At 43.1% G+C, this 26,185-nt stretch overlaps 5 protein-coding genes across 5 annotated transcripts; 3 read left to right on the forward strand and 2 right to left on the reverse strand.

Annotated features, from left to right (window-relative positions):
• Nucleotides 1-51: 51 nt before the first annotated feature.
• On the reverse strand, nt 52-946 carry GIQ15_03091 (riboflavin aldehyde-forming enzyme; the record flags this gene model as incomplete). The annotated part of the gene is made up of 3 exons (XM_033550508.1): nt 52-176; nt 240-484; nt 543-946. 3 exons carry the CDS (start codon nt 944-946, stop codon nt 52-54), a joined length of 774 nt encoding a protein of 257 aa, XP_033407669.1.
• Nucleotides 947-3,397: 2,451 nt separating this feature from the next.
• On the forward strand, nt 3,398-4,845 carry GIQ15_03092 (3-hydroxyisobutyrate dehydrogenase; the record flags this gene model as incomplete). The annotated part of the gene is made up of 3 exons (XM_033550509.1): nt 3,398-3,665; nt 3,728-4,221; nt 4,279-4,845. The coding sequence occupies 3 exons, from the start codon at nt 3,398-3,400 to the stop codon at nt 4,843-4,845; spliced, it is 1,329 nt and encodes a 442-aa protein (XP_033407670.1).
• A 517-nt stretch (nt 4,846-5,362) lies between these two features.
• GIQ15_03093 (fructose-bisphosphate aldolase) lies at nt 5,363-6,235 on the forward strand (the record flags this gene model as incomplete). Its single annotated transcript, XM_033550510.1, has 1 exon — nt 5,363-6,235. One exon carries the CDS (start codon nt 5,363-5,365, stop codon nt 6,233-6,235), a length of 873 nt encoding a protein of 290 aa, XP_033407671.1.
• Nucleotides 6,236-6,533: 298 nt separating this feature from the next.
• Nucleotides 6,534-7,523, reverse strand: GIQ15_03094 (succinate dehydrogenase iron-sulfur subunit; the record flags this gene model as incomplete). Its single annotated transcript, XM_033550511.1, has 3 exons — nt 6,534-6,857; nt 6,917-7,068; nt 7,145-7,523. The coding sequence occupies 3 exons, from the start codon at nt 7,521-7,523 to the stop codon at nt 6,534-6,536; spliced, it is 855 nt and encodes a 284-aa protein (XP_033407672.1).
• Nucleotides 7,524-9,650: 2,127 nt separating this feature from the next.
• GIQ15_03095 (sphingoid long-chain base transporter RSB1) lies at nt 9,651-10,550 on the forward strand (the record flags this gene model as incomplete). Its single annotated transcript, XM_033550512.1, has 2 exons — nt 9,651-10,417; nt 10,487-10,550. 2 exons carry the CDS (start codon nt 9,651-9,653, stop codon nt 10,548-10,550), a joined length of 831 nt encoding a protein of 276 aa, XP_033407673.1.
• Between the last annotated feature and the right edge of the window lie 15,635 nt (nt 10,551-26,185).

Raw genomic sequence — 26,185 nt, forward strand, 5'->3', positions numbered from 1 at the left:
GAGAAATCGAACCAGCTCGAATCGACGATCAAAACGGCGATAGTCATTATACTATGGGTTCACCGGCGCTTTATTAAGCCAGGCCCACTCGACATCGACTCTGCCCTCGGCACTGAGCGCAAGCTGTTCGAATACAGAGATTGACACGTCGATGTCTGTTGGTTTGCATGCAGTACCTACGGGTAGTTCGTCAGCAATTCCGCCGTTCTAGTTTATGCGGATGAGATTATTAGACTCACATCTATCGACAACCGTCACATCCACAGACTTGTTATTCCGTCTTAGACGAAGCTTCAGGCCGCACAGCGGGTTGGCGTTCGGGTTGGGCCCAACACTGGCCGCATCATACAGTTTCTCGGATACGGCGCAAACAGCCTGCGAGTCAGAGCTGGTTATACCGCACGCACCCAACCCCGTTCCATAGAATGTAAGGTCACCCTTGTAGGGACCGCCATTGTTCGTCGGTAGTGGGAGGTTGGCCGTCCTTTGAAGAAGATATTAGAACTATTACCTTCAAACAGAATTATACGCGCCCAACGAACCTGTGTGTCGATAACCCAACCGCCAGCCCAATAATCAACCCCAGTAGCAGAACTGCTACTACAGCAGCAATGATAATCACTCTCTTCCTCCTGTATATCCAGAAATATTTCAATTTCTCCTTTATCCCACCACGAGGCGCTTGTGGAGCTTCGACATGCGGCTCTGGCAGATCGACGATCGCATCCTTTGGCGGCGGAACAGGTTTGCGCCTTGGCACTTCGACGATGGAGAGGCGCGTGCCGGGGGCTTTGGGGAGGACATTCGACTCAATGGTTTTATCGGACAGGTCTGGTAGGCTGTCTAGCTCGTAGCGCTTGAGGCTGGAGGGGGATGGCGGCGAAGAGGATTGGGAGATAGGCGAGATAGGCGAGACCGGGTGGGAAGGGATGTATGATGGGTCCATATTGTTCTATCTTACTTGCAGCCTTCGTTAAGGCGCGTGAAGGCGTAAAGAGCGTATTCGGTGAGAAAGTAATGAGCGAATGAGTGAACGAGTGAATGAATGAATGAATACACTGCCAGTAAAGAAAGACTGAGCGAGGATGAAGCTGAAACAAACATCGCGGGTGAGCATCCTGGCCTTTGCCCCTTTTATCTGCCAAGGCGGCTCACTCCACCAGAAAGTCCGGGGTAGCTCGCGGCTACTGCACAGCATATATATACGGAGTAGAAGATCGGGGGAGTAAGAAGCCATCAATTCTCCTCTGGGCTTGCTGCTCTCGTTATCTACAGGCTTCTGCGCCGGTACATCCTGTCCTCCGGTATAACCATAACTTCATACCCCCCATTCAAGACAAAACCAACTGCGTATCCAAGCATAAACACAATCTAGAAAAATCATCGCATAGTCATCAGAGAAAAACGAGAACGGAAAACTAGACAGCCGCCTTGGCCCGGTTTCCGGACATCCATGGACTTGTTTATAGCCACTGCTGCTGTTCTAACTGGAGTTGGGCTCGGGTATCGGACTTGATCATGCATCTACTTGGCTGGAGCGGCGGCTTTGCGTCGTTGGTATCTGCGGTAGAGCATCAGAGACGTCACGCCGACTGCGATGACGAAGATGATGCAGAAGACCAGAACGACGCCTGATTCTCTAGCGGCCCAGTTCTTGCGCTTGACCAGCTGGTGGCCTGCGGCGTTGACGTCCCTTAGAGAGATGATGGCGGCCATTGTGGATGTATGTTTGCTATATCTAATGCTCTAGAGACTGATAAGACTGCCATGTCAGTGATTATGCACGAATCTAGGCCAACTTGCGCGGGGGATGTCAGGCCGGTACTTACCGGGCTGGGCTTGCGATTGGGAGACGACTGGTCCACGAGTGGCTCTATACTGCCTATATAAATTATAAGAATGTCTGTGTCAAGCGTCAGATCATCTGTGTGTATCTGAAGGAGTGAAATGGGCAAGAGTAATTTAATCGCAAGACGAAAGATGGAGGTTTCTCTCCCGCGGGACCTGGCGGCTTGTTGGTTGAAGTACAGGAGCGGGCAGGTTACCTACTTCCACTAGCTACCTCGACGCAGACCAAGCAGGCAGACGATAGCTTCAGACGAGAGCAAGGGAGGTGAGAGACAAGAAGACGAGCATGAAGAGGAAGAAGGAAGAAGAGAAGGAGAGAAGGAGAGAAGAAGAGGAGAAAGTGACTATGTAAGTGTACTTTTGTGTACTTTCAACCCGGATTTACCGCCGCACTTTCCCTTTTCGGACAAGCCTTGGCTGGCGTCAGGCCACATGCTCACGTGAACTCGCCAGCATCGATATAGATACTGTATATACAGTATATACATATATGTAGAATAGATATAGATGTGAAGGCAGAAGGTATAGAGAGAGGTAGGTGTAGATGTAGAGAGAGGTAGAGAGTACTTGGGGTACCGACCTTGCTGACCTAGCTCTTGTGCTCCCAACAGGAACGCAATACAAGCATCCAGGAAAGCAGACAAGAAGCTGGGGAAACACAAGCAAAAGCCTGCGGAGCATCGAAAAGCTTAGCTTGCACTCTAGTTGACGCCACCAGCTCTACTCTGTCCACTGGCGTCTCGAGTCGATAGGCAAGCACAGCAACATCTTGCACACCGGCATGGATGTAGGCGGACAGATCTGCTCAATAACGGCCGATCATCAAGCCCTCGCAACCAGAAACACCTGCAAGCCCACGTCAGCCCATGGCGACGAAGCTGAAGTCGAAGAAGAAAACTCCGAGTTTACTCCTTGTCTTTTTCTCCTTCACTTGTCCAAGGTTCGGAAGGTATCAGCTTATATAAGCAGCTATTGCTTATGTAAGTAGATCATTTTTCACGTGATAGTAAATAAGGTAATCACGTTTATGGAATAAATATAATCCGATAAGGGCACCACGTGACTCGGTGAAATGCCGAGGTCCCATTGAGAGTTCCAAATTAGGAAATAGTAAAGAAAGATACCAAGATGCGAGGCTTCATACATACATGAAAAAACATCGTCACCTTCAGTCTCTTAAGAAGGTCAACGGTAGACGGAAGAGTTCCTGGCTCATGTCGGATATACCTGGATCACGCGCAGACATCTTGCATCGGCCTTTCCTCCACCGGCACTTCCCGTCGGGATGGCGCCGGTCACCTTGTACCCACCCTTCTTACTCCGATGGAGCCAGCGCAAGCTCACACGATAGACATCGCGGCCAAAAGGCCGATTCAGCAAGGCCGATTCAGATACTTCAATCAGCGATGATGGAGTATTTTCTCAGTTATCGTGTTCCTCTTCCTTTCAAGCCGCCTTGAGTCTTGGTTTGTCCTTCACCCACGATACCCATTAGTTACAACATCGACATTTTTGCTATACCATCTCAAATAATACCCCTATATCTACAATGGCCATCACCCCAAAGCCTACCATCGGGTTCGTTGGCCTTGGAGCCATGGGCTTCGGCATGGCAACCCATCTCATCAAGCGAGGCTTCTCTGTCAAGGGGTTCGATGCCTGGGCCCCGACGTTGGAGCGGTTCAAGGAAGCTGGTGGTATAGTGGCATCATGCTTGGAGGACTCGGCCAGAGGATGCATGTATTATGTATGCATGGTAGCTTCAGCACCGCAGGTTCAATCTGCTTTATTCGATGACGCCAAACCCATTCTCAACGGTAGGTTCGCGGGATAGTTACCAACTTCCCTATAGAGGACTATCGTTAATCCCGGTATATAGCACTCCCGCAAGGAGCAGTACTTATTCTATGCTCAACCGTACCAGCCGCATATGCCCAGTCTGTACGTGACCAGTTAACGTCTCGCGGCAGGGATGACATTTCCTTCATCGATGCACCGGTCTCTGGTGGCGCCATACGTGCTGCCAATGGCACTCTATCGATTATGGCTGGAGGGTCAGATGCGGCGTTGGAAAGAGGTAAATTCTTGCTTGCTGAAATGTCAGATGAAGCCAAGCTATATCTGGTCCCTGGTGGCGTCGGAGCCGGAAGCAATATGAAGATGGTGCACCAGGTGCTGGCTGGCATACACATACTTGCTGCCAGTGAGGCGATGGGGTTTGCAGCTCGATTAGGGTTGAATGCGGAGGAAGTTCGCGCTACAGTCATCTCATCCAATGCATGGAGTTGGATGCATGAGAATCGTTCACCAAGAATGTTGCAGGAAGATTATTTTCCTGGCGTCAGTGCCCTGACTATTATTCTCAAGGATGTCGTAAGTCACCCTACTACGTTCTATCCTAGTGCTTGTTTCTTATCTAATTACATCTAGAGCATCATCACCAACTCCGCTCGCCAGTATCAATTCCCAGTCCCACTCTCCTCTACCGCTGAGCAGGTTTATGTCTCCGGCCTATCTCATGGCTACGGGGCCCACGACGACGCAGGCATGGTCCGCATGTACTACCCTGACCCTATTGGCAAAGTAGTCACTCCCACCACCATGACCCCCATATCCAAGGCCAAGGCCACAAATCTCGTCGTCTCCCTCCTTCGAAACATTCACCTCTGCGCGGCCGCTGAAGCAGTTGCTTTTGCACGTTACCTTAAAGTTGACATGGATCAATTCTATGAACTAGTCAATGCGGCTGCAGGTGGTAGCTCGATGTTCAAATCCAAGGGTGCAGAGATGATAGGTGGTGTCAAGCAGGCCGGCGTACAGGTAGATAGGTCTTTAAGCGAAGCTATCAGCGAACTCTCAGCCGTCGTACAGGAGGCCAGGGATTTGAATTGTCCCATGTATCTAGGAGCTGCGGCTCTAGGGATATTGCACCAGGCAAAACAGAGCGGATGGGGCAAGTGTTCGGATGCGAGTGTCATCAAGGTATGGGAGAAGTAGAGCATGCATAGAATATTGTTAGGTAGCGTCACTGCATACGATGAATGATTTTTGAATATTTTGTTGTTTAAATCCTCATTATTATGATTATCATTATTAGCATTAGATTCGTAATTTCGTTATACGTTGTATATGGTCCGTAGCCGTCTAGTTTTATATAACCCATCTCAAATATATAGGCAAAGCTCTAATTCCGCCGTACTCTAAGGTATGCTGTGAACAACATCGACGGAGAAAGGAGCGGGAGGCAAATGCTACTCGCACTCGGCCGTCCGACCATATATTCCACGCCTTCTCCGAGTGTAGATCTTGGAGATTCTACGCACCGGAGCTATCCCGATGACCTCCCGGACCAAATCCCACGCTTCTATGCAGCTCGGCCAGGACCAGAATCATACATTAACCACTCTTCTCCCCCAGCTAACAATGTGATCCTTATAATAAACCCATCAGTTCGATATCCTACAGCTTCTCGGCCTTCATTCTACATCTATCTCCCTCTCATAAAATCTACATCATGCCCCACGCATCTCTAAAAAACAACCGGGCGCTGCCCCTCCTCGATGAAGCTGTGGCCGGCAAATATGCTGTACCAGGAATGTGCTGCTACAACCTCGAGGGCGTTCTAGCTACTGTTCGCGCTGCAGAAGCCAAACGGTCACCGGCCATGGTTCTCCTCTTCCCGTGGGCCATCGAGTACGCTGACGGCCTCCTCGTACAAGCCGCCGCGACAGCATGCCGTAACGCCTCGGTGCCAGTGACCCTACACATGGACCACGCTCAGAGTCCCGAAATCATCAAGCGAGCGGCCGACATGTCTCCTACCTTCGACAGCATCATGCTCGACATGTCTCATTTTGAAAAGGCCGAGAACCTTGCCCTCACGCGCGAGCTGGTGGAATACTGTAATGCTCGCGGCATCGCTACGGAGGCAGAACCAGGCCGTATCGAAGGTGGAGAGGACGGTGTGGCTGATACGGCTGACCTAGAAGGGATGTTGACTACGCCGGAGGAGAGTCAAGAGTTCGTTGATACGGGAATTGATTGGTTAGCTCCTGCATTTGGAAATGTGCATGGAGAGTATGGGCCTAGAGGTATACGGTTGGAGTACGATCGGTTGCAGAGGATTAATGAGGCGGTAGGGAAGCAGACGAAATTGGTCCTTCATGGCGCGGACCCGATGACGAAGGAAATCTTTGATAAGTGCATCGAGTGTGGTGTGTCGAAGGTGAATATCAATAAGGTCATGAATAATGAGTATATGAAGGTGCAGAGGGAGAACGCGGGTCGGGTCCCTATTACGAAACTGCATGAGATGGCGACGGATGCAATGCAAAAGGCCGTGGAGAACTCGATGGATCTCCTGGGCTCGACGGGGAAGGCTGCTTGAGTGAAAGTAGTGAACTATATATAAAATAGACTTGATATCTGATCTTCGTTCGATTTTATATATGTACAGGGGAGTGGCCAGCATTTCCTCCTCGTTGCGTTCACATCAACAAGGCAAGAGAGGACGACGATGAAATTTGTAACGGAGAAAACTGTGAACAGAGGAAATAATATTGGTAATGCTAGATGGAAGACAATGTCAAGTAGAAAGCTATGAGATACAGTGGTAAGTGAAATCAGGACAGCAGGGCCAGGTAAGGAGGTGCAATAACCAGGTGGTAGCCAAATGAGATCAACGTCTAGTTGAAGGACATCATCTTCTTGATTTCAGCAATGGCCTTTCCAGGGTTCAATCCCTTGGGGCAGGTTCTCGAGCAGTTGAGGATGGTATGGCATCTGTACACGCTCATGCTGTTGTCGAGAGCAGCCTTACGCTGTTCAGTTCGCTCGTCTCGCGAGTCGATGAGCCATCGGTAAGATTGGAGCAGAAGGGCCGGGCCAAGGTATTCCTCGCTGTTCCACCAGTAGGAAGGACACGATGTCGAGCAGCACGCGCACAGGATACATTCGTACAGTCCGTCAAGTTTCTTTCTGTCAGCGGGGGATTGGCGGTTCTCGCGGCCCTATACCAGACATGTTAAGATCGTCCAGAGAAGGATATAGAGCAGAACTCGTAACTTACATCAGGGGATGGAGTGTCGCGTTGCAGATAAGGCTGGATGGACTTGTATTGTTTGTAGAATTGAGTCATGTCAGGAACGAGATCCTTGACAACATATGTGTGTGGCAGAGGATAGATGCGAGTCTCTTTGGTGGTATCGGTAGGAGTACGGCCTAATTAACCTGTGTAAGTTTCCACCGCGCACCACACTGCATACCATCCTGCTCGAATTGACGGAATCGAACTTACAAAGGCAAGCAAGAGTGTTCACGCCATCAATGTTCATCGCACAGCTACCACAGATACCCTCTCTGCAACTCCTCCTAAACGTCAAGGTTGGGTCATCCTCGTTCTTGATCCTGATCAAAGCATCCAAAACCATAGGTCCCGTCTTGTTAAGGTCGATGGTATATGTCTGCATGCGAGGTTTGGCGGTAGGCTCATCGGGGTTCCATCGATAGATCTTGAAGGTCTTCATCTTTGGAGCTGGCGCGCTGGTGGTCGCGGCTGGCGCCTCGGTGGGCTTTGCGGGGGTCTCGACAGTGGCATACGATCGAGAGGCCATGACAGGGCGCATGAAAGCGCTGGAACCCCGGAGGAGACGAGAGGTTGAGCGGAGAGATGCCATGGTGGACGGAGTGAAGTTTCGTTTGTTTCAACGACGATTGTGCGTGTACAGGCGAACCAGAGCCTGGGAATAGGGTAGCTGGCCTCTAGTTACCCTAGAGCTTAGCAATTGACACAGGACAGACCGTGAAGCTCGCGCTGTCTTGTTATCTCGTCGTCGCTGTCGTCGATGTCGATGTCGATGTCGAACTTGATGTCTTCTTGCAACCTCGGGATGAGCTACGGGGAAAGCCGGTTATGTCAGCGCCCACCGGCCAATCAGCGTCCATCCATTACCAGCATCACGAAAACACCAGGAAAGCGATCTCTGGATGTTCAACTTCACCCTCAACTTCAACTTCATGTTCATGTCTACTCGGTGTCCTTCGTGATGATGGTTTGCTCGTGGGTTGGACAGAGTTGTGGGTTGAGGCAAAAGTTAGATGGCACTAACAAAGACTTTCCAACGTCGTGACGGGAGTGCGAGACTGATAGAGGGCTAACCATCTCGATAGCAGGCTGCATACTTCCTTACTTAAGGGCAGATGGATTACTACAGTCATCAAGCCGACTTATCGATACAATAGATGTGGTTAGGATCCATGGGGCTAGACGCATCTACTCCCGTTATACTATGCTCCATATCCTGAAGGAGCTTTACCTTCAGTTGAGTACAATCGCCTGGACTTGCTGACATCGAAGCACATATATAAAGGACCAAGTCTGCCCACTCACGCGATCGTCTATCCAACTTGGCGCGTTTGCGTGAGAAAGCCGAAAAGGGCTGCTGCTGGTGATGACTCAAGAGTTTGACCTAGATAGGCTGGTGATTCGCCAAAGTCTCATCCTCCATTCAGTTCCCAGTAGGCAACATTTACTCAATCACACAGTCTTGGGCATCGAGAAGGCATCTCAAAGCCAAGATGAAACGAAGGATTTCATCCCAGAATGCCGCGTAACTCGCTGCATCTTTGGTTCGCAGAGAGAGCCTGAAACGGTTACAGAGTAGTCGGCTAAACCAGATAGAATTTTATGTCAACACGAACTTATCTCCGTCTCGCTAAAATCAGCTCTGGCTAAAATCCGCGAATGTGTGCATCGTAACTGGAATGCTGCGCCGTCGGACGGAGAGAAGCATCTTGCCGTTTAGTTTACGCACTTAAGAAGAAGCAATATGGGACTTGGCAGAGTCTGCTACGCCAAACAGCCCTGCAGCCTGAAGCATCTGGCCGGCTCAGGCTGAAGGAGCTTCCATGCAGATGATCGTCAGCGAAAAGAAGATAGCGAGACGGTGCTTTACAGTGAGAAACAGCAAATGAGGAGGACGAAGTTGCCCTCGCCGTTACCGTTTATCAGATTTTCCGTCGTGGCACCGGCAAAACTGCCATCAATTGCAGGCAGATCTCAGGGGGATATGCGAATTATACCACTCTGGGCAATCGCAACTCTCCTTGAATTATTGGCCCGGACTCCGTGTGGCCAAGATATGGAATACGTATGTCTATTGTGATATCTATTGTGTGTTGCACTGCCTGAAGCTCTGACAGGTAACCTGCCACGAGGTTATGCATGGTCTATTGGGCCACGCGAAGAGTTAAATTCTTAAACGCTGGCTGGCTCTGGATCAGCCACTCTTACTGCCTCTCTTAGGGGGTGCCGGGCAGATAAGAATAGGTGCTCCATTCCAGCCAGTTCGGACGTAAGATAAACATCTTCCTAGCCTTTGCACCAAAGGACGATCCTCCTCGTGGCTGACGCCTGGTTTGGCTTTGCGGATGCACGGTACATCCTGGTCGACCCTAGTCATATTTCGCCGGGGTTTCTAAACTTTAGTCGCAAATGGAGATAAGGATTGAGAGAGTGAGTGGAGGTGGGTATGGCGTGGGTGGCCTCCGTCTGGACCTGGAGGTTCTATTCTCGTGCCATGGCCTTTGTCTCCAAGGCTGAGCGGAACCATCTCATATATAAGGATGGCGGCTCCTCGTCAGTCATACTCCTACATCAAGGAACAAGAATCAGGATTACCAAAGTCCAGCTATACTAATAGCCTCCCACTCTCCTCGAAATATCCTTCAAGCAACCCTTTCTCAATCGATCAGGGGTCCATATTGAATAGTTTTCTTTCGGCCACATCTATATACAAATCGCAATGGACTGCACATTAGCAACCTGCCCCGTATCGGAGAGCATCTACCAATACAAACCATCGCTTGCTGGCAATGCTGCACTCCTCGCCATCTTCGCTGCCTCTGGCATCGTTCACTCGCTGCAGTACTTCTTCTGGCGAAATGCATCATTCTCCATCCCCATGATCCTGGGATGCTTGACAGAAGTTATCGGTTACGTCGGCCGTGTTTTGCTCGCCGATGACCCATTCAGCCAAATCGGTTTCCTCATCCAGATCTGCTGTCTCACGCTCGCTCCTGCTTTCTTCTCCGCCTCGATCTACTTCTGTCTCGCCGATATCGTCCGTCTCTTCGGCGAGGAAGCTTCCTGGGTAAAGGCCAAGCACTATGCCTGGATCTTCATCCCTTGCGATCTCGTCAGCTTGATTCTCCAGGGTACTGGTGGTGGTTTGGCCTCTGTCGCCGCTGATAAGAACACCGACCAGGCTCCCGGAACCAACACTATGATTGCCGGGTTAGCTTTCCAGGTCATCACCCTCGTTGTCTTCATGACCCTCACCGGTGGCTTTATCTTCCGCACTATGAAGGCCCGATCTATTCAGGAGAAGGAGATGGGTGCCCCACCAAAGCTCCCAATTAGCCGTGAGCGACTGGCCACATTCGCCATCCCATTCGCTTTGGCCATCATCACCATCTTCACCCGATGCGTCTACCGTGTTGCTGAGCTTAGTGAAGGTTGGGAAGGAGATCTCATCCACGACGAGGTCACCTTCGTTATCCTCGAGGGAGTGTAAGTTTTTTTCTCCGCATAACCCTATTTAACTATCACTAGCTCGTCAACTAACAATATATCGCATAGAATGATTGCCATTGCCGTCATCTGCCTAAACATTGGCCACCCCAAGCTACTGAACCAGAAATAGGCTATCTGCACTGTGTCGATTTCCCTTTCCCAGCATTAATACCCTGTCTATAGACCATTTTCTTACACCCAACTCCTTGATTTTATCTCATTTATGCACATAGTCCCGAATATACCTCTTCCCATTTGTTTGTTTCCCTTTTGTCTACTTTGCGTTGTTTTGTTCTCCCTATGCTGTGCCTGAGGAGAGTAGAATTTCTGGACCTTACTAAAAAGAATGACTTTGGCTATCACACTTTACATTCGCGGAGGGAGGAAAATACAAAAATATGACCCTTTCTCGATATATATAATGACTCGGCAATTAAAATTATTGCATATCGCTCTTTTTACTCCTTCTACCTATCCATAGATGGTCTCTCGCGTCCTCCCGGCCAGTTGTTCAAGATCTTAGTCATCAATATCGATTAACTAGGTAACGTAAGCCACCACCGAATGACCGCTACCACCCAATGACCGCCCCAACAAAGATTCATGCGTATCAACAACAACCACTCGCAACAGCCGTAATATGGTTAATGAAGCTGCAATTGCTTTAGCAATTGCAGATTTAAAGGCCCAAGAAGCCCCTAATTATACCCAGACTGCAAAAAGATACGGAATCGATCGAAAAACGCTCACACGGCGGTTTCAAGGAGTCACTACCTCAAGAAGTGAAGCAATATCCCAACATCACAAGAAGCTTACAACTGCTCAAGAAAAAGAGCTTTTAAAGCATATAAATCGCCTATCTCTACGTGGCCTATCTCCTACACCTCAAATACTCCGGAATTTGGTATATGAGATAACAAAAGAGCCTGTTGGGTTGAACTGGGTGGCGCGGTTCTGCGAGAGATATCATAACCAGATAAAGAGCCTTTATTTAAAGACTATCGATCAAAAACGCAAGGTTGCTGATAACTCCTCTTATTTTGCGCATTACTTTGAGCATGTTAGTGATCAAATCGATATCAATATCTTTAAATACTGACCTCTTCCTAGCTTGAATTGATGATTTCAAAATATAATATTACTCCAGAAAACACCTATAATTTCGATGAAAAAGGGTTCCTTATTGGCCTAGGTCAGGCAGTCAAACGTATCGTCCCTATTGAGCAGCTTAAACGAAAGCAGATAGGTGCTATTCATGATGGAAATCGCGAGTTTATTTCTCTTCTTGCTGCCATCTCTGCAGATGGTGAAAGGATTCCTCCTACACTGATTTATAAGGGAGAAGGAGATCTACAAGATACATGGCTTGATGATTTCAACCCTCATGAGCAAACAGCCTATTTTGCAGCCTCACCCAACGGCTGGAGCAGTGATGACTACGGGCTTAGCTGGCTGGAGATATTTAATAAGCATACGAAGGCAAAGGCTGATAGAGGAAGAAGGCTTCTTATTGTTGATGGCCACTCCTCTCATATCAATATGCGCTTTATCGACTACGCAGATAAAAACCGTATCCTTCTTGCAATCCTTCCTCCGCATTCAACTCATCGATTACAACCATTAGATGTTGGAGTTTTTGGGCCACTGGCTAAGGCATACTCCCAAGAGATCGATACCCTTCTCCGTTGCAGCTATGGGTATTCATCAATGAGGAAGAGAGATTTCTGGAGGCTCTTTTATACAGCATGGTGTAAAGCAGTAACACCTGAGAACGTTAAGGCTGCATTTCAAACAACGGGTATCTACCCCTTCATGCCTGAACAGATATTAAAATATTTCAAACGAAGACCAATTACCCCTCCAGACCTGGTTGCTCCTCCTACCCCTACTACTGTTCGAGGCCTCCGCCGTCAAATTAAGAAGGTTTACCGCAGGCAATCGCGCCTCTCAATCAATATTCAAAAGGTCATTCATGCTAGTGAAAGACTGGTCTTCCAGAATGAGATATTAGCCCATGAAAACAGGTCTCTTCATGCAGTAATACAAATGGAGAAGAAGCAAAGGAAGAGAGGTAAAGCAATGGGCTTGTTTGATAAGGAACGGGCTGGCCAGGCGCAGTTCTTCTCTCCGTCTAAAGTTGAAGCAGCCAGGCAACGGGCTCTTAATATAGAGCATGAAAAACAAGATAAGATAGCGCAGGCTGAACAATCAAAGCTTCAGCGTACAATTCAGAAGGATGTTAAAGCCCAGGAAGCAGCAGAAAAGAGAGCTCAAAGGTTGATAGAGCAACAGCAGCGAAAGGAAGCCCATGAGGAGGCTCGTAAAGAGGCTGCAGCGCAGCGCGCAGAGGCTGCGATTGAACGGAAGCGTAAAGCGGGTGAACAAGCAGCGGAACGGATGGCCAAGAAGGCCAGGAAGGCTGAAAAGAACGCCTTAAGCCCTATCTCACCTTCCCGATTAGGAAAGAAGAAGACTTCACCTACGAAGGTGGCTCCAATCGATCCTATTCCTTCAATACCACCCTTCCTATCCCAACCCCGGGCAAGCCGTTCCGGGCGAGTTATCAAGCCCAACACTCGTTTATTTTCTTAACCTTACTAATTTATATGTAATTTGGAACCCTACTATCGTTATTTAATAGCTAATTTAATTCGTTATTTACGTTGTGTTGAAATAGGTTGATATTTAATATATGCAGCGATTTGGATGGGGTGGCCAAAGCGCCGGTCATTAGGTGGTGGCGGTCATTCGGTGGTGAACCACGTTAACGTAATCCACAGGCGAGCGAGCCACCCAAGCGAGCGAGCCACCAAATTCAAACGCGTACTCTTTTTAACTAATTAACAACTTCTACACACGATAATGCCACCAATTCGCAATAAAAATAATAGAAACTCTATAGAAATAGAGGGAAAGATTAAACTTGCAATTTCTGCTTTAAAAAATAAGGAAATTACCTCTATTTGTAAAGCTACACGTTAATTTAGTATACCAAGATCTATACTCACTTATTAAATCAATGGCTACTCTTCCTATACAGATTTACGCGTAAATTCATATAAATTAACAAATACTAAAGAGGAAATGCTTATTTAATGGATTCTAGATCTAGATAAACGAGGATTACCACCCCAGCCTACCTTTATTAAGAATATGGCTAACCATCTTCTTACCGTATAAAATCCTGTATCTTTACCTCCATAAGTTAGCAAGAACTAGGTCTTAAACCTAGTAAACCGCCGTACAGAGCTCCAAAGTCAATACTTAAGGCATTATAACCATAAATAGGCCAAATATAAAGATATTAAGGTTATTTAAGAGTAGTTTAATTAACTAAATACTACCTTTACTATATACGGAATTTAACAAGAAGATATCTATAATTTTAATAAGACTAGATTTATAATAGGACTCTATATAACTATAAAAGTTATTTCTAGTTCTAAGAAATATGGCTGTATAAAGCTCCTATAGCCTAGAAATTAAGAATAAGTTATAGTTATTGAATTAGTGAACTGTCACAAGCTGACGGCGCTCCTTGATTATCTAAAAGTGATCAGAGGTTCACACCTGCTGTAAGACAGAAGGTACAAAGGTCTTAGGGAAAGCTTAGGTTGGAAGTGAGTTGTTATAGGAGATAGCTTAGTACCAAGGCGAGATAGAATACTATAGTAAGACTATCCCTTAGTTCTAAGTGTAGCTTCAGTCAGTGCCTAGGTCAGATGAAGGCTAAAGGTCCTTATAAGTAGTAAAGACAAAGTTGACCTACGTTAATGGGCAAAGGGGTATTCAGTGAATATAGTATAAGATAACTAGAATGGTGCTTTGTATTAAGCAGTATAGTAAAACTATAGTTGGTTTAATCGCGAGTATAAGACTCTTAATCCTGAGGAAATGAGCGTCTTTATATATATAGTATATCCAGTCCCTTCCTCCTGATTCTCCTCAGGTCCTGTTGTGGATCTGATATCCCGGTCCCTTCGTGGACCTTTCATGTTTGGTCCCATAGGGACCTGTCCCTGGTCTTGGCATCTGGGACCTGTCCTTATGGTCACGTGATGTGTAGTTATTCCGTCCCAGAATCTTGTTGTCCAATGAGTGTATATCCTGGGGCTGCGCCGCAGATGGTCTATAATATTATCCCCTCCTTTCTCATTAAGTCGTCTCAACGAGTGTATAAGTAGTGAGTATATTTCCCTCCTTTTTATTAGGTAAGTCTCCTTTCTTCCTTTATCATGGCTTCCTATTCTATTATAAAGAAATCTTCCTGTCTTCCCTATAACTGGGCTACTAAGCGTATGATTCTGGCAGTAGCTATTAATTATTCTAGTTCCTTATCACGTTCTTATTATAATAACTATTTTTGGTCTCTTTAGCCTTGTATTGTGATAGATTCCCACAACAAACGTTGTTCCTCTTGTGTTTATAAGGATTGTCCTTACGTCGGCCATCTTATGGATAACTCTCCTTGGGCTAAAGAATTGGCCTGGCTTCCTTACCGTCTTAGTAATTCTAATATAGATGTTACTAGCAATATCCAAATAGTCCATTAGGCTCAGGAAAAGCTCACTAAGGCTTAAGACAAGCTTTTAGTTATAATAGCTCATAATCTTAAGCTCCGTCGGCATTAGGTTGAGTTGTCTAATAAAGCCGCTTCTTTTAATACTACTAGTGAACTCCTTATCAGTCCTCCGTCCTCTAGTAGCGTTTCTATTGATTAACTCCTCGAAGCGTCTTCTCCTACTTCTAAACCTTCTAGTAAAAGTCTTTAACTAGTCCTGGCAAGTTCTTAAGATATCATGCTGGCTTATAAGTATTTTCTGAAAAGTTATATCCCTTCTATTTAACCAAGTAGTAGGTTTATCTATTAATCACTTTCTTGTTTAGGATCTTTTCAACTTTATATTCTTTTTCTTAATTTTCTGGTTATATTTCTGGTTCGTATGGTTTGGCGCTCTAGGGTGCTTTTTCAATTAATAAGATATGAAATGTTAGGTATATTTGCATATGTTCTAGGAGTTAGAGCTTATAATTGAGTTGTCCAATCTTTTCCAAGATCTTAAATGGTCCTAGTTTCTTGTGGTCCAACTTATCACTTGGTCTCAGTGTTTTAATATTTTATTAGAGTAGAAATACTTTTTCCCCCTTCTTAAAGTCTGGTGCTTCCACATGCCGTTAGTTGTAGTAATGTTTCATTCTATAGTTTAAAAATTTAAGATCTAACTATAGGTATGTGTGGAGTTCGTGTATTTGTTCTGCTAAAACCTCTACTTCTAAGGCGTGCGTCTTACCTTCTTTTAGTATTTTTATCATTTCTATTTCTCCTCTATAGTTTACAAAGAAAGGTGTCATGCCTGTTAAGGCGTTCTTCACTCTATTATAGGCGAGCTATACTATTAGTAGTAGTAAAACCCAGTCATCTTATTTATAGTTGATATAGTATCTCAGGTACTATTCCACTATTTAGTTTATCCTTTCACTTTGTCTATCTATCTGTGAGTAATATGCCGTCGAGACTTTCTATTCAATCCCTATTCTTTTAGTAAGTATTATCTAGAATTTATATATGAATCTTATATCTCTGTCTGATATAATTTTGTCTAGTAATTCTTTATCTGTGAAGACATATTATAATAGAATATATACTGTCTTTAGTGATATAGTCTTTTTAATAAATAGTATAAAATAAGTATACTTTATTAGTCTATCCATGACTATAAGTATCAAATTGTATTAAATGCCCGTTCGTGGCTCTATTAACTTTGGTAGCTTGACTATAAAGTCCATTACTATTAACTTCCATGGTGTTTCTCTATATGGTATAGGCTGTAAGAGTCCATATAGCGCGTGTCATTCTGATTTGTTCTATTAACAAACTTCACACTCCTAGATGTATTATCTGATCTCTCTCTATATACCTAGCCAATAGTAGTTTTGTATAATTTAGTCCATGGTTTTTTTAATTCCGAAATGTCCTGCAACTTTTGCATCGTGGTTATCTCTTAGTATTTGTGATTATACTTCTCTGAGTATATATATCAATCCTTGATATAGAAGTATTCTGTTTTCCTTTTTGTATTTTTCATCGTTGTCCTTAATTTATTCAAATAAGGGATCTTTTATTATTACTTTTCATATTTCATTCATTAGAGTATCTTCCTCAATTATGACCATTCAAGTAGCTCTCAATACTTACTAATCTAAGATCATACCCTTAGTATCTGGATCTAGATATAATATTGCTCTAGATTCTCTTTTCTTCATTATTAAATCTGGTCTTCTGCTCAATACGTCCACAAAGGCGTTCTCTATTCCTTTGTAGTATTGTATTTTAAAGTTGTAGTAGGCTAGTACCTTAGTATACCATCTTGACTATCAACAAGTGAGTTCTTTAGTTGTTGTAAAGTATATTAGATTCTGATGGTCACTAATAACTATGGTCAGATGCCTCGCTCCTTGGAGCTCTTATTTCCATCTCTTAAATACTGCAATAATTGCTAGTAATTCTTTATCATAGATATCATAATTCTGTTCTGCAGGGGTTATGGTTCTTGCGTAGCATGTAACCAATCTTAGTTTTCCTGTGTCATCTTTTTGTTATAACTGTGCTTCGATCACACAGTCTGATGTATCTGTATTAAGATAACTCTCTTTATTTAGGTCGAAGTGTATTCATATATCTCCTTAACTAAATTTTTCTTTAAGTTCTTTAAATGCTTATTCTTCATTAGTTCCCCAAATAAACTCTTTTGCCTTCCTAAATAGGTCCGTCAGGGGTTTTGCTGTTACTAAGAATTTGTATATATATTATTAATAATAATTCACTAGTCTGTGAAACTATTATACTTCCTTGACTATTATCAGCGTAGGCCAATCGATAATGGCTTTGATCTTGTCTGGATCTATCTGGATTCCTTCTATTAACACAATATGTCCTAGGAACTTAACTGATTATTTGTAGAATTCATACTTTAATACTTTGAGGTAAAGCTTATACTCTTCAAGTTTCTTAAATACTTACCTGACTTTTTCTATATAGTCTTCTTGGGTTCCTTTAATAAATATCAGGACGTTGTCCAGGTATACTACCACAAATATATCCAAATATTCACGTAGCACGTTGTTAATAAGCGCCTGGAATATTGCTAGTGCGTTAGTTAATCCAAAAGGCATAATCAAGAATTTGTATAATCCGAATCATGTCCTAAATACTGTTTTCTATTCTTCGCCTTCTTTCATTTATATTTAGTAGTAGGCTTCTTATATATCTAATGCCGTGAAGTATGTTGTTCCTCTAAATCTATCTTATATCTCATTAATAAGTGGTAATGGGTATTGGTTCTTAATTATTATATCATTAAGTTATCAGTAATCCACACATAATCATAGACTTCTATCTTTCTTTGGTATAAAGATGATTGGGTATCCTGCTGGTGATTGTGATTGTTATATGTATCCTTTTACTAAGTTGTCGTTAATATATCTTCATAATGCTTCGAGTTCTGTCTTAGTCAATCTATATATGGGTTTATATGTAGGCGTCTTCCCTTCTACTAGAGGTATCTTATGATTTCATGCCTGATGTTCCAGCAAGCTTTCTGATGGTTCTCGTTCTCTAAATACCTTAATTAGGTTATAATACTCCTTCAGTATCTATTATCGTAGTTTATCTATTTCAGTAGCTTTCTCCATTTAGTGAATCATTTCCTGCTTCTTTATTAATTAATCATTTGTAGTTCCTGTCGTTCCCGTTTTAACCTAAGGCGTCTTGCCCAATATCTAACTTTAATCCCTTCTTTTAGTATAGGTGGCCGCAAGGGTATCAGTCTTCTGATCAGAGTGGCGGTTTCTACCATCTAGTCACAATATGCCATCTCTCCAGTTAATAGTTAGGTTGTGTTTCGCTAACTAAGGGTGTCCTAAGACCATGTCGTAACTCCCTAGGCTTATCATGTTAAAACACTCTGTTCCCTTGTACCATCCTTTGACGTGTACCTTCATACCTCTGGTTTTCTTGTCGATTCTTTGGTTCTAATCTTTGTTAAGTCCTCCCAGTTTGTATAGTTCCTTTTTCGTTTGGGTATGAATCCTTGACTGCTTTACAAATTCCAGATCTATGAAGTTCCCAGTAGCTTCTGAATCAATCAGTGCTCGCGCGTTTAACCCTGCCAATTGGACTACTATCACCAAGTGATTCTTTCCTCTTATCACAGCTAGACTTCTGCCTATTTTAAGTCCTATAGACTATCAAAATCATCTATTTCCTATCATCTTAGTTTATTAATCATAAGTTCCGTCATACGGTCCTTCAGCACTAGTTAAAGTCTGAATTTCCTTATTTAGTTCTTCCCAACTAAGTTCGTCTGTTAAGTCCTTATTTAGGTACTCCGTTATCTATATTGCTTGGTTCTTTTAACTCTCTTAGAGCTGTAGTTGTTTTTATAAGTGTCGTGTTGTCTTTAACCAATATCTGGTTGCCACTTTTCCTTCAAACTGTGTGGTATATCCCCCATACTGTATAGTGATCTATTTGTTTGCTCTCTAGTATAGGACTTCTAGCCATTCGTGTGGCGTTATGTTTTCTTGATCTATTATGTTGACACTTTTTCTGTCTATCCATCCTAAGTACTTATTGATATATACCAGGCATTCCTTGTCGGTACAGTACCTCTAGTGGATGTCCTTGCTGTCTCTATATGATGGGCATTTTATGTAACTCTTGTAGTGAAATCTTTGTCCTGATTTCCATGTCTCCTTAAAGGTGTGGTATTTGTAGCAGCAGTTCTATCCATATTTATTATGGCATGGGTGCCTGGGGTCTCTGACTTCTGTCTGTTTTTCCTCGTTATATCTGAAGCATAGTCCTTTCTCTTTGCACACTATCCAGTGTTCATTAGGTATCTGGTTATCACATTTCTCTCTTTGTTCCTATAGTTATTTATAACTATCTTTGAACATTATCCATGATGCTTTGTTTTCCCAGTTATTTGTTTCCTGCGTATCCTCATATTCTGATTCAGTTTCTCCTTCTGAGTCTGTTTATTCTGGTGTCACAATTCCTTGGTTCAGGCTTGTCGCTGAATCATATGTTTGTTGTTCTATTGTCGCGTTCTGTCATATCAACACTGGTTGTTTTCCTTGTTTAATCTATTCATCCTGTTTCTGCTATCCTTATTATTGCTATATATCAGGTACTTATTTGTATGTGTCGTCAAGTTTGTTTTCTGGTGGCTATAAATAGATAACTTTCCTTATTGCCCTAAGGTATTATCTGACATTCTGTGAGTCTTAATAGCCTTCTCTACCCTGTTCCTTCTTATAGCTACTAGTCTTAGATATAGTGGTAGCGTTGAGGTGTTTCTTAGTATCCCCTTATTTCTTTCTATAGTCTTTTATAATATGTCCGGGTTTCTCGCAGTAGAAACATAGCTTCTTGTCCTTACATCTTTTGCTTTTTTCAGTGTTATAAAGTCGTCTTTTGGTAGCGTCTAATTCCATGGGTGTGATGCCATAATCGTTGCGTTTGTTGGATCCTTTGCATTGGTTTGCTTTCCAGAAAGTGTTTTTTCCTTGTTGTACATTCCGTAGGTTGTAAAGCTGATTATTAATATATACTGCCATTTCAACCATTCATTCAAAACTGTTATATGGTTCCATCTTGACAGTTTCGTATTGGGTTTCTGGTTTTAGTCCTTATTTAAATATAGCCATTTTCTGCTCATTGTTGTGAATTCCTAGTTCTTGATAGATTTGCTATAGTTACACTGTGTACTACGCTGCGTCCCTAGTTTATCTAAGTCCCTGTAGTTTACATTATAGAGTCCTCTTTCTGTCGGTGTCTCTAAAGAATTATCTAAGTACTTGTTTAAATCATGCGTAGCTGTTGAGTACATCCACATATAGTATGGGTCATCCTCTGGTATTAGTCCAGTCCTTAAGATATAGTTTGAACCATGTTACCACTACCTCTCTGTTACAGACCACCTGCGGCGCAGCCCCAGGATATACACTCATTGGACAACAAGATTCCGGGACGGAATAACTACACATCACGTGACCATAAGGACAGGTCCCAGATGCCAAGACCAGGGACAGGTCCCTATGGGACTGAACATGAAAGGTCCACGAAGGGACCAGGACATCAGGTCCACGATGGGACCTGAGAAGAATCAGGAGGAAGGGACCGGATATACCATATATATAAGGACGCTCATTTCCACAGGATCAAGAGTCTTATACTCGTGATCAAACCAGCTATAGTTTTACCATACTGCTTAATGCAAAGCACCATTCCAGTTGTCTTATTGTTGAACGGAGATTCGGTGTAATACTGCCTGATCGTACGAAACACGTTAGTCAACTACGCCGTTTCATTAAATATCAGTGTCAGCTCTCCATCATCGAACAAATGCTACGCCCGGCGTTTTAACGCCTGTTTCAGCTGTAGCTGGCATCTCCGCGATGGCAAGATACATGGCCGTATGAGGAACATAAATAGGAGCTCAATATCGTGTATTTAGATGATCAGTGCTTGATAGATTGAAATCTCATAGATTGCTCCAGACCCACCTGACCAATCAAATCAATCAAATATCTCGTATCTCAGACTTATACTATATTCACTGAATACCCCTTTGCCCATTGACGCAGGTCAACTTTGTCTTTACTGCTCATAAGGACCTTCAGCCTTTATCTGACCCAGGCACTGACTAAAGCCACACTTAGAACTAAGGGATAGTCTTGCTATAGTATTCTATCTCGCCCTGGTACCAAGCTGTCTCCTATAATGACTCACTTCTAACCTAAGCTTTCCCTAAGACCTTTGTACCTTCTGTTTTATAGCAGGTATAAACCTCTAATTACCTTTAGGTAATTAAGGAGCGCCGTCAGCTTGTGACATTGATCGCCCCGACTTCACGGTTACAAAGAGGCATAATTAATTTTGACTTAATAGAGCTCTGACTTCATGGTTATAAAGAGGTAGAAGTAATTCCAACTTACTAGAGCTACTATACTGTTATAGACACTCCGACCTAAGTAACTTATGATTATATATTAAGAAGGATAAAACTAGGTACGTATTACCCTACCCCTGAGAGCATACTAACTATAGGAATATACCAAAGCAAGACGAGCCAATATGTCATTAGCAAGTAGACCAACCACTAACACCAACGCCTTGTTAGGGCAAATGCGGCAGAAAATCATTAAGTTGGAAAAAAGAGTTGAAGAGCAACCCAACGATGAGCAGCTAGATGAAACCAATAAACAAGTGGAAGAATAATAAAGATTACTTAATGAATATAAAGACATTGTCGAACAGACTTTAGAACAAGCTAAAAGTCATAAAGACGCCATTGATGTACTCAGAGTCAGAACTAGAGATAAAAGAACCACTATTAAGATTCATAAACCTAATACTTATAAAGGAGACTGCGCCAAACTGGAACACTTCCTAGGGGAATGCGACATCTATCTGGCAACTAAACCAGGAGTTACTGATATGGAAAAAGTTATCTTTGCAGGATCCTATATATGAGAGGTAGTGGCAACATGGTTCAAACCATATCTTGAGGACTAGACTAATATTAGAGGATAACCTATATTATATGTGGATGTACTTAACAGCTACGCACGATTCAAACAAGTACTCAAACAATTCTTCGGAGACACTGACAGAAAGAGGACCCTACAACACAAACTATAGGGACTTAGATAAATCAGGGACGCAGCGCAGTACGCAGCGCAACTATAGCAGATCTGTTAAGAACTAGGAATCCACGACGACGAGCAGAAAATAGCTATATTTGAACAAGGACTAAAACCAGAAACCCAATACAAAACCATCAAGATGGGACCATACAACAGTTTCGAACAAATGGTTGAAATGGCAGTATGTATTGACAATCAGCTTTATAACCTACAGAACGTACGACAAGGAAAGAACACTTTCTGGAAAGCAAATCAATACAAAGGGTCAAACAAACGCAACGATTATGGCACCACACCCATGGAATTAGACGCCACTAAAAAACGACCTTATAGTACTGAGAAAAGCAAAAGATGCAGGGACAAGAAGCTATGTTTCTACTGTGAGAAACCCGGACATATCGCAAAAGACTACAGGAAGAAATAAGGGGATACCAAGAAACACCTCAACGCTACCACTACGTCTAAGACTAGTAGCAATAAGAAAGAACAGGGTAGAGGAGGCTATCAAGACTCACAGAACGTCAAATAATACCTTAGGGCAACCAGCAAGAGACCTACTCTAATATGACAGAACGCAGTTGTAGGGTATGGATCAAGTTCTAATGGACTCACGGAGGAAGAATACCAAAGACTCTTGAGATGCTAAACTGACAGAATCATAATAGAACAGCACAACGATTTATTACGACAAGAATTATAAACACTAGAAAAACACAGATAAACCGTCATAGAAAGATTGGAACTACCAACAGACGTCAAACACGACTTAACAACAGGGCCCAACCAAGGAATTGTGACACCAGAACAAACGGACTCGGAAGGAGAAACCAAATCAGAATACGAAGATACGCAGGAAACGAACAATTGGGAAAACGAAGCACCACAGATAACGTTCAAAGATAGTTATAAACGACTATGGGAACAAAGAGAGAAATGTGATAACCAGATATCTAATGAACACTGGACAGTGTGCGAAGAAAAAGGACTATGTTTTAGACATAATGAGGAAAAACAAATGGAAGTCAGAGACCCCAGGCACCCATGCTACGACGAATATGGATGGGACTGCCACTATGAATACCACATCTTTAAGGAAACATGGAAATCAGGATAAAGATTTCATTATGAAAACTATATGAAATATCTATCGTGCAGAGACAGCAAGAATATCCACTGGAGGTACTGTACTGATAAGGAATGTCTAGTACACACCAACAAGTACTCAGGATGGATAGATGGAAAAAGTGTCAATATAACGGACCAAGAAAACATAACGCCACACGAACGACTGGAAGTCTTATACTAGAAAATAGGCAAACAAATCACTATGTAGTATGAAGGACATACTATATAGTTCGAAGGAAAAGCGGCAACCAGATACTGGTTGAAGATGATATGACACTTACGAAAACAACTACAGCTCTAAGAGAGTCGAAAGGACTGAGCAATATAGATAATAGAGTACCTGGACGAGGACTCAATAGACAAACTTAGTTGGGAAGGACTGAATAAGGAAATTTAGGCTTTAACTAGTGCTAAAGGACTATACGATGGAACTCATGATTAATAAACTAAGACGATAGGAAACGGATGATTTCGACAGTCTATAGGACTTAAAACAGGCAGAAGTCTAGCTGCGACAAGAGGAAAGAATCACTTAGCGATAGTAGTCCAATTGGCAGGGCTAAACGCGCGAGCACTGATCAATTTAGGAGCTACTAAGAACTTCATAGATTTGGAATTTGTAAAGCAGTCAGGGATTCATACCCAAACAAAAAAGGAACTATACAAACTGGGAGGACTTAACAAAGATTGGAACCAAAGAATCGATAAGGAAACCAGAGGTATGAAAGTATACGTCAAAGGATAGTACAAGGGAACAGAGTGTTTTGATATGATAAGCCTAGGGAATTATGATATGGTCTTGGGACACTTTTGGTTAGCAAAACACAACCCGACTATTAACTGGAGAGACAGCACATTGTGACTAGATAGTGGAAACCGCCACTCTGACTAGAAGACTGATACTCTAGCGGCCACTCGCACTGGAAGAAGGGATCGAGGTCAGATACTGGGCAAGACGCCCTAGGTCGAAACGGGAATGACAGGAACTACAAACGATCAATTAATAAAGAAGCAGGAAATAATTCACCAAACGGAGGAAGCTACTGAAATAGACAAACTACGACAACAGATACTAAAGGAGTATCATGACCTAATCGAGGTATTCAGAGAATGAGAACCATCAGAAAGCTTGCCGGAACATCAGGCATGGGATCATGAGATACCCTTAGTGGAAGGGAAGACGCCTACATACAAACCCACATATAGATTAACTAAGACAGAACTCAAAGCATTATGAAAATATATTAACGACAACTTAGCAAAAGGATACATACGATAATTGCAATCACCAGTAGGATACCCAATCATCTTTATACTAAAGAAAGATGGAAGTCTACAATTATGTGTGGATTACTGACAACTTAATGATATAACAATCAAGAACTGATACCCATTACCACTCATTGATGAGATACAAGACAGATTTAGAGGAACAATATACTTCACGGCATTGGACATACGAGAAGCCTACTACTGGATATAAATGAAAGAAGGCGAAGAATAGAAAACAGTATTCAGGACACGATTTAGATTATATAAATTCTTGGTTATACCTTTTAGATTAACCAACGCACCAGCAACATTCTAGGCGCTTATCAACAACGTGCTACGCGAATATTTGGACATATTTATAGTAGTATATCTGGACGACGTCCTGATATTTACTAAAGGAACCCGAGGAGACTACACAGAAAAAGTTAGGCAAGTACTCAAGAAACTTGAAGAGTACAAGCTTTACCTCAAAGTATTAAAGTGTGAATTCTATAAATAATCAGTCAAGTTCCTAGGACATATTGTGTTAACAGAAGGAATCCAGATGGACCCAGACAAGATCAAAGCTATTATCGATTGGCCTACGCCGACAACAGTCAAAGAAGTACAACAGTTCCACGGACTAGCGAATTATTATCGACAATATATATACAAATTCTCAGCAATAGCGAAACCCCTGACGGACCTATTTAGGAAAGCAAAAGAGTTTATTTGAGGAACCAACAAAGAATAAGCATTTAAAGAACTTAAGGAAAAGTTTAGTTAAGGAGACATATGAATATACTTCGACCTAAACAAAGAGAGTTACCTCAATATAGATGCATCAGACTGTGCGATCGGAGCATGGTTATAACAAAAAGACGACACAGGAAAACTAAGATTGGTTACATGCTACGCAAGAACCATGACCCCTGCAGAACAGAATTATGATATCCATAACAAAGAATTACTAGCAATTGTTGTAGTATTTAAGAGATGGAAACAAGAGCTCTAAGGAGCAAGGCATCTGACCACAGTTATCAGCAACCACCAGAATCTGATATACTTTACGACGACCAAGGAACTCACTCATCAACAGTCAAGATGGTACACTAAGGTACTAGCCTACTACAACTTTAAAATACAATATTGTAAAGGAATAGAGAACGCCTTCGCGGACGCGTTGAGTAGAAGACTAGATTTAATGACGAAGAAAAGAGAATCCAGAGTAATATTACATCTAGATTCAGATACCAAGGGTATGATCTTAAATCAGTAAGCATTAAGAGCTACTCAAACAGTCACGACCGAGGAAGACACTCTAACAAACGAAATATAAAAAGCAATAATAAAAGATCCCTTATTCAAACAAATCAAGGACAATGATGAAAAATACAAGAAGGAAAACGGAATACTTCTATATCAAGGCTTGATATATATACCCAGAGAAGTATGACCATGAATACTAAGAGACAACCATGATGCAAAAGTTGTAGGACATTTCGGAATTGAAAAAACCATGGACTGAATTACACAAAACTACTATTGGCCAGGAATGTGGAGAGAGATCAGACGATACATCCAGGAGTGTGAAGTTTGCCAATGAAACAAATCAGAACGACACGCGCTATATGGACTCCTATAGCCTATACCATACAAGGAAACAGCATGGAAATC

The sequence above is a fragment of the Arthroderma uncinatum genome, assembly GCF_011692745.1.
Source record: "Arthroderma uncinatum strain CBS 119779 chromosome Unknown scaffold2, whole genome shotgun sequence".
Taxonomy (NCBI): Eukaryota; Fungi; Ascomycota; class Eurotiomycetes; order Onygenales; family Arthrodermataceae; genus Arthroderma; species Arthroderma uncinatum.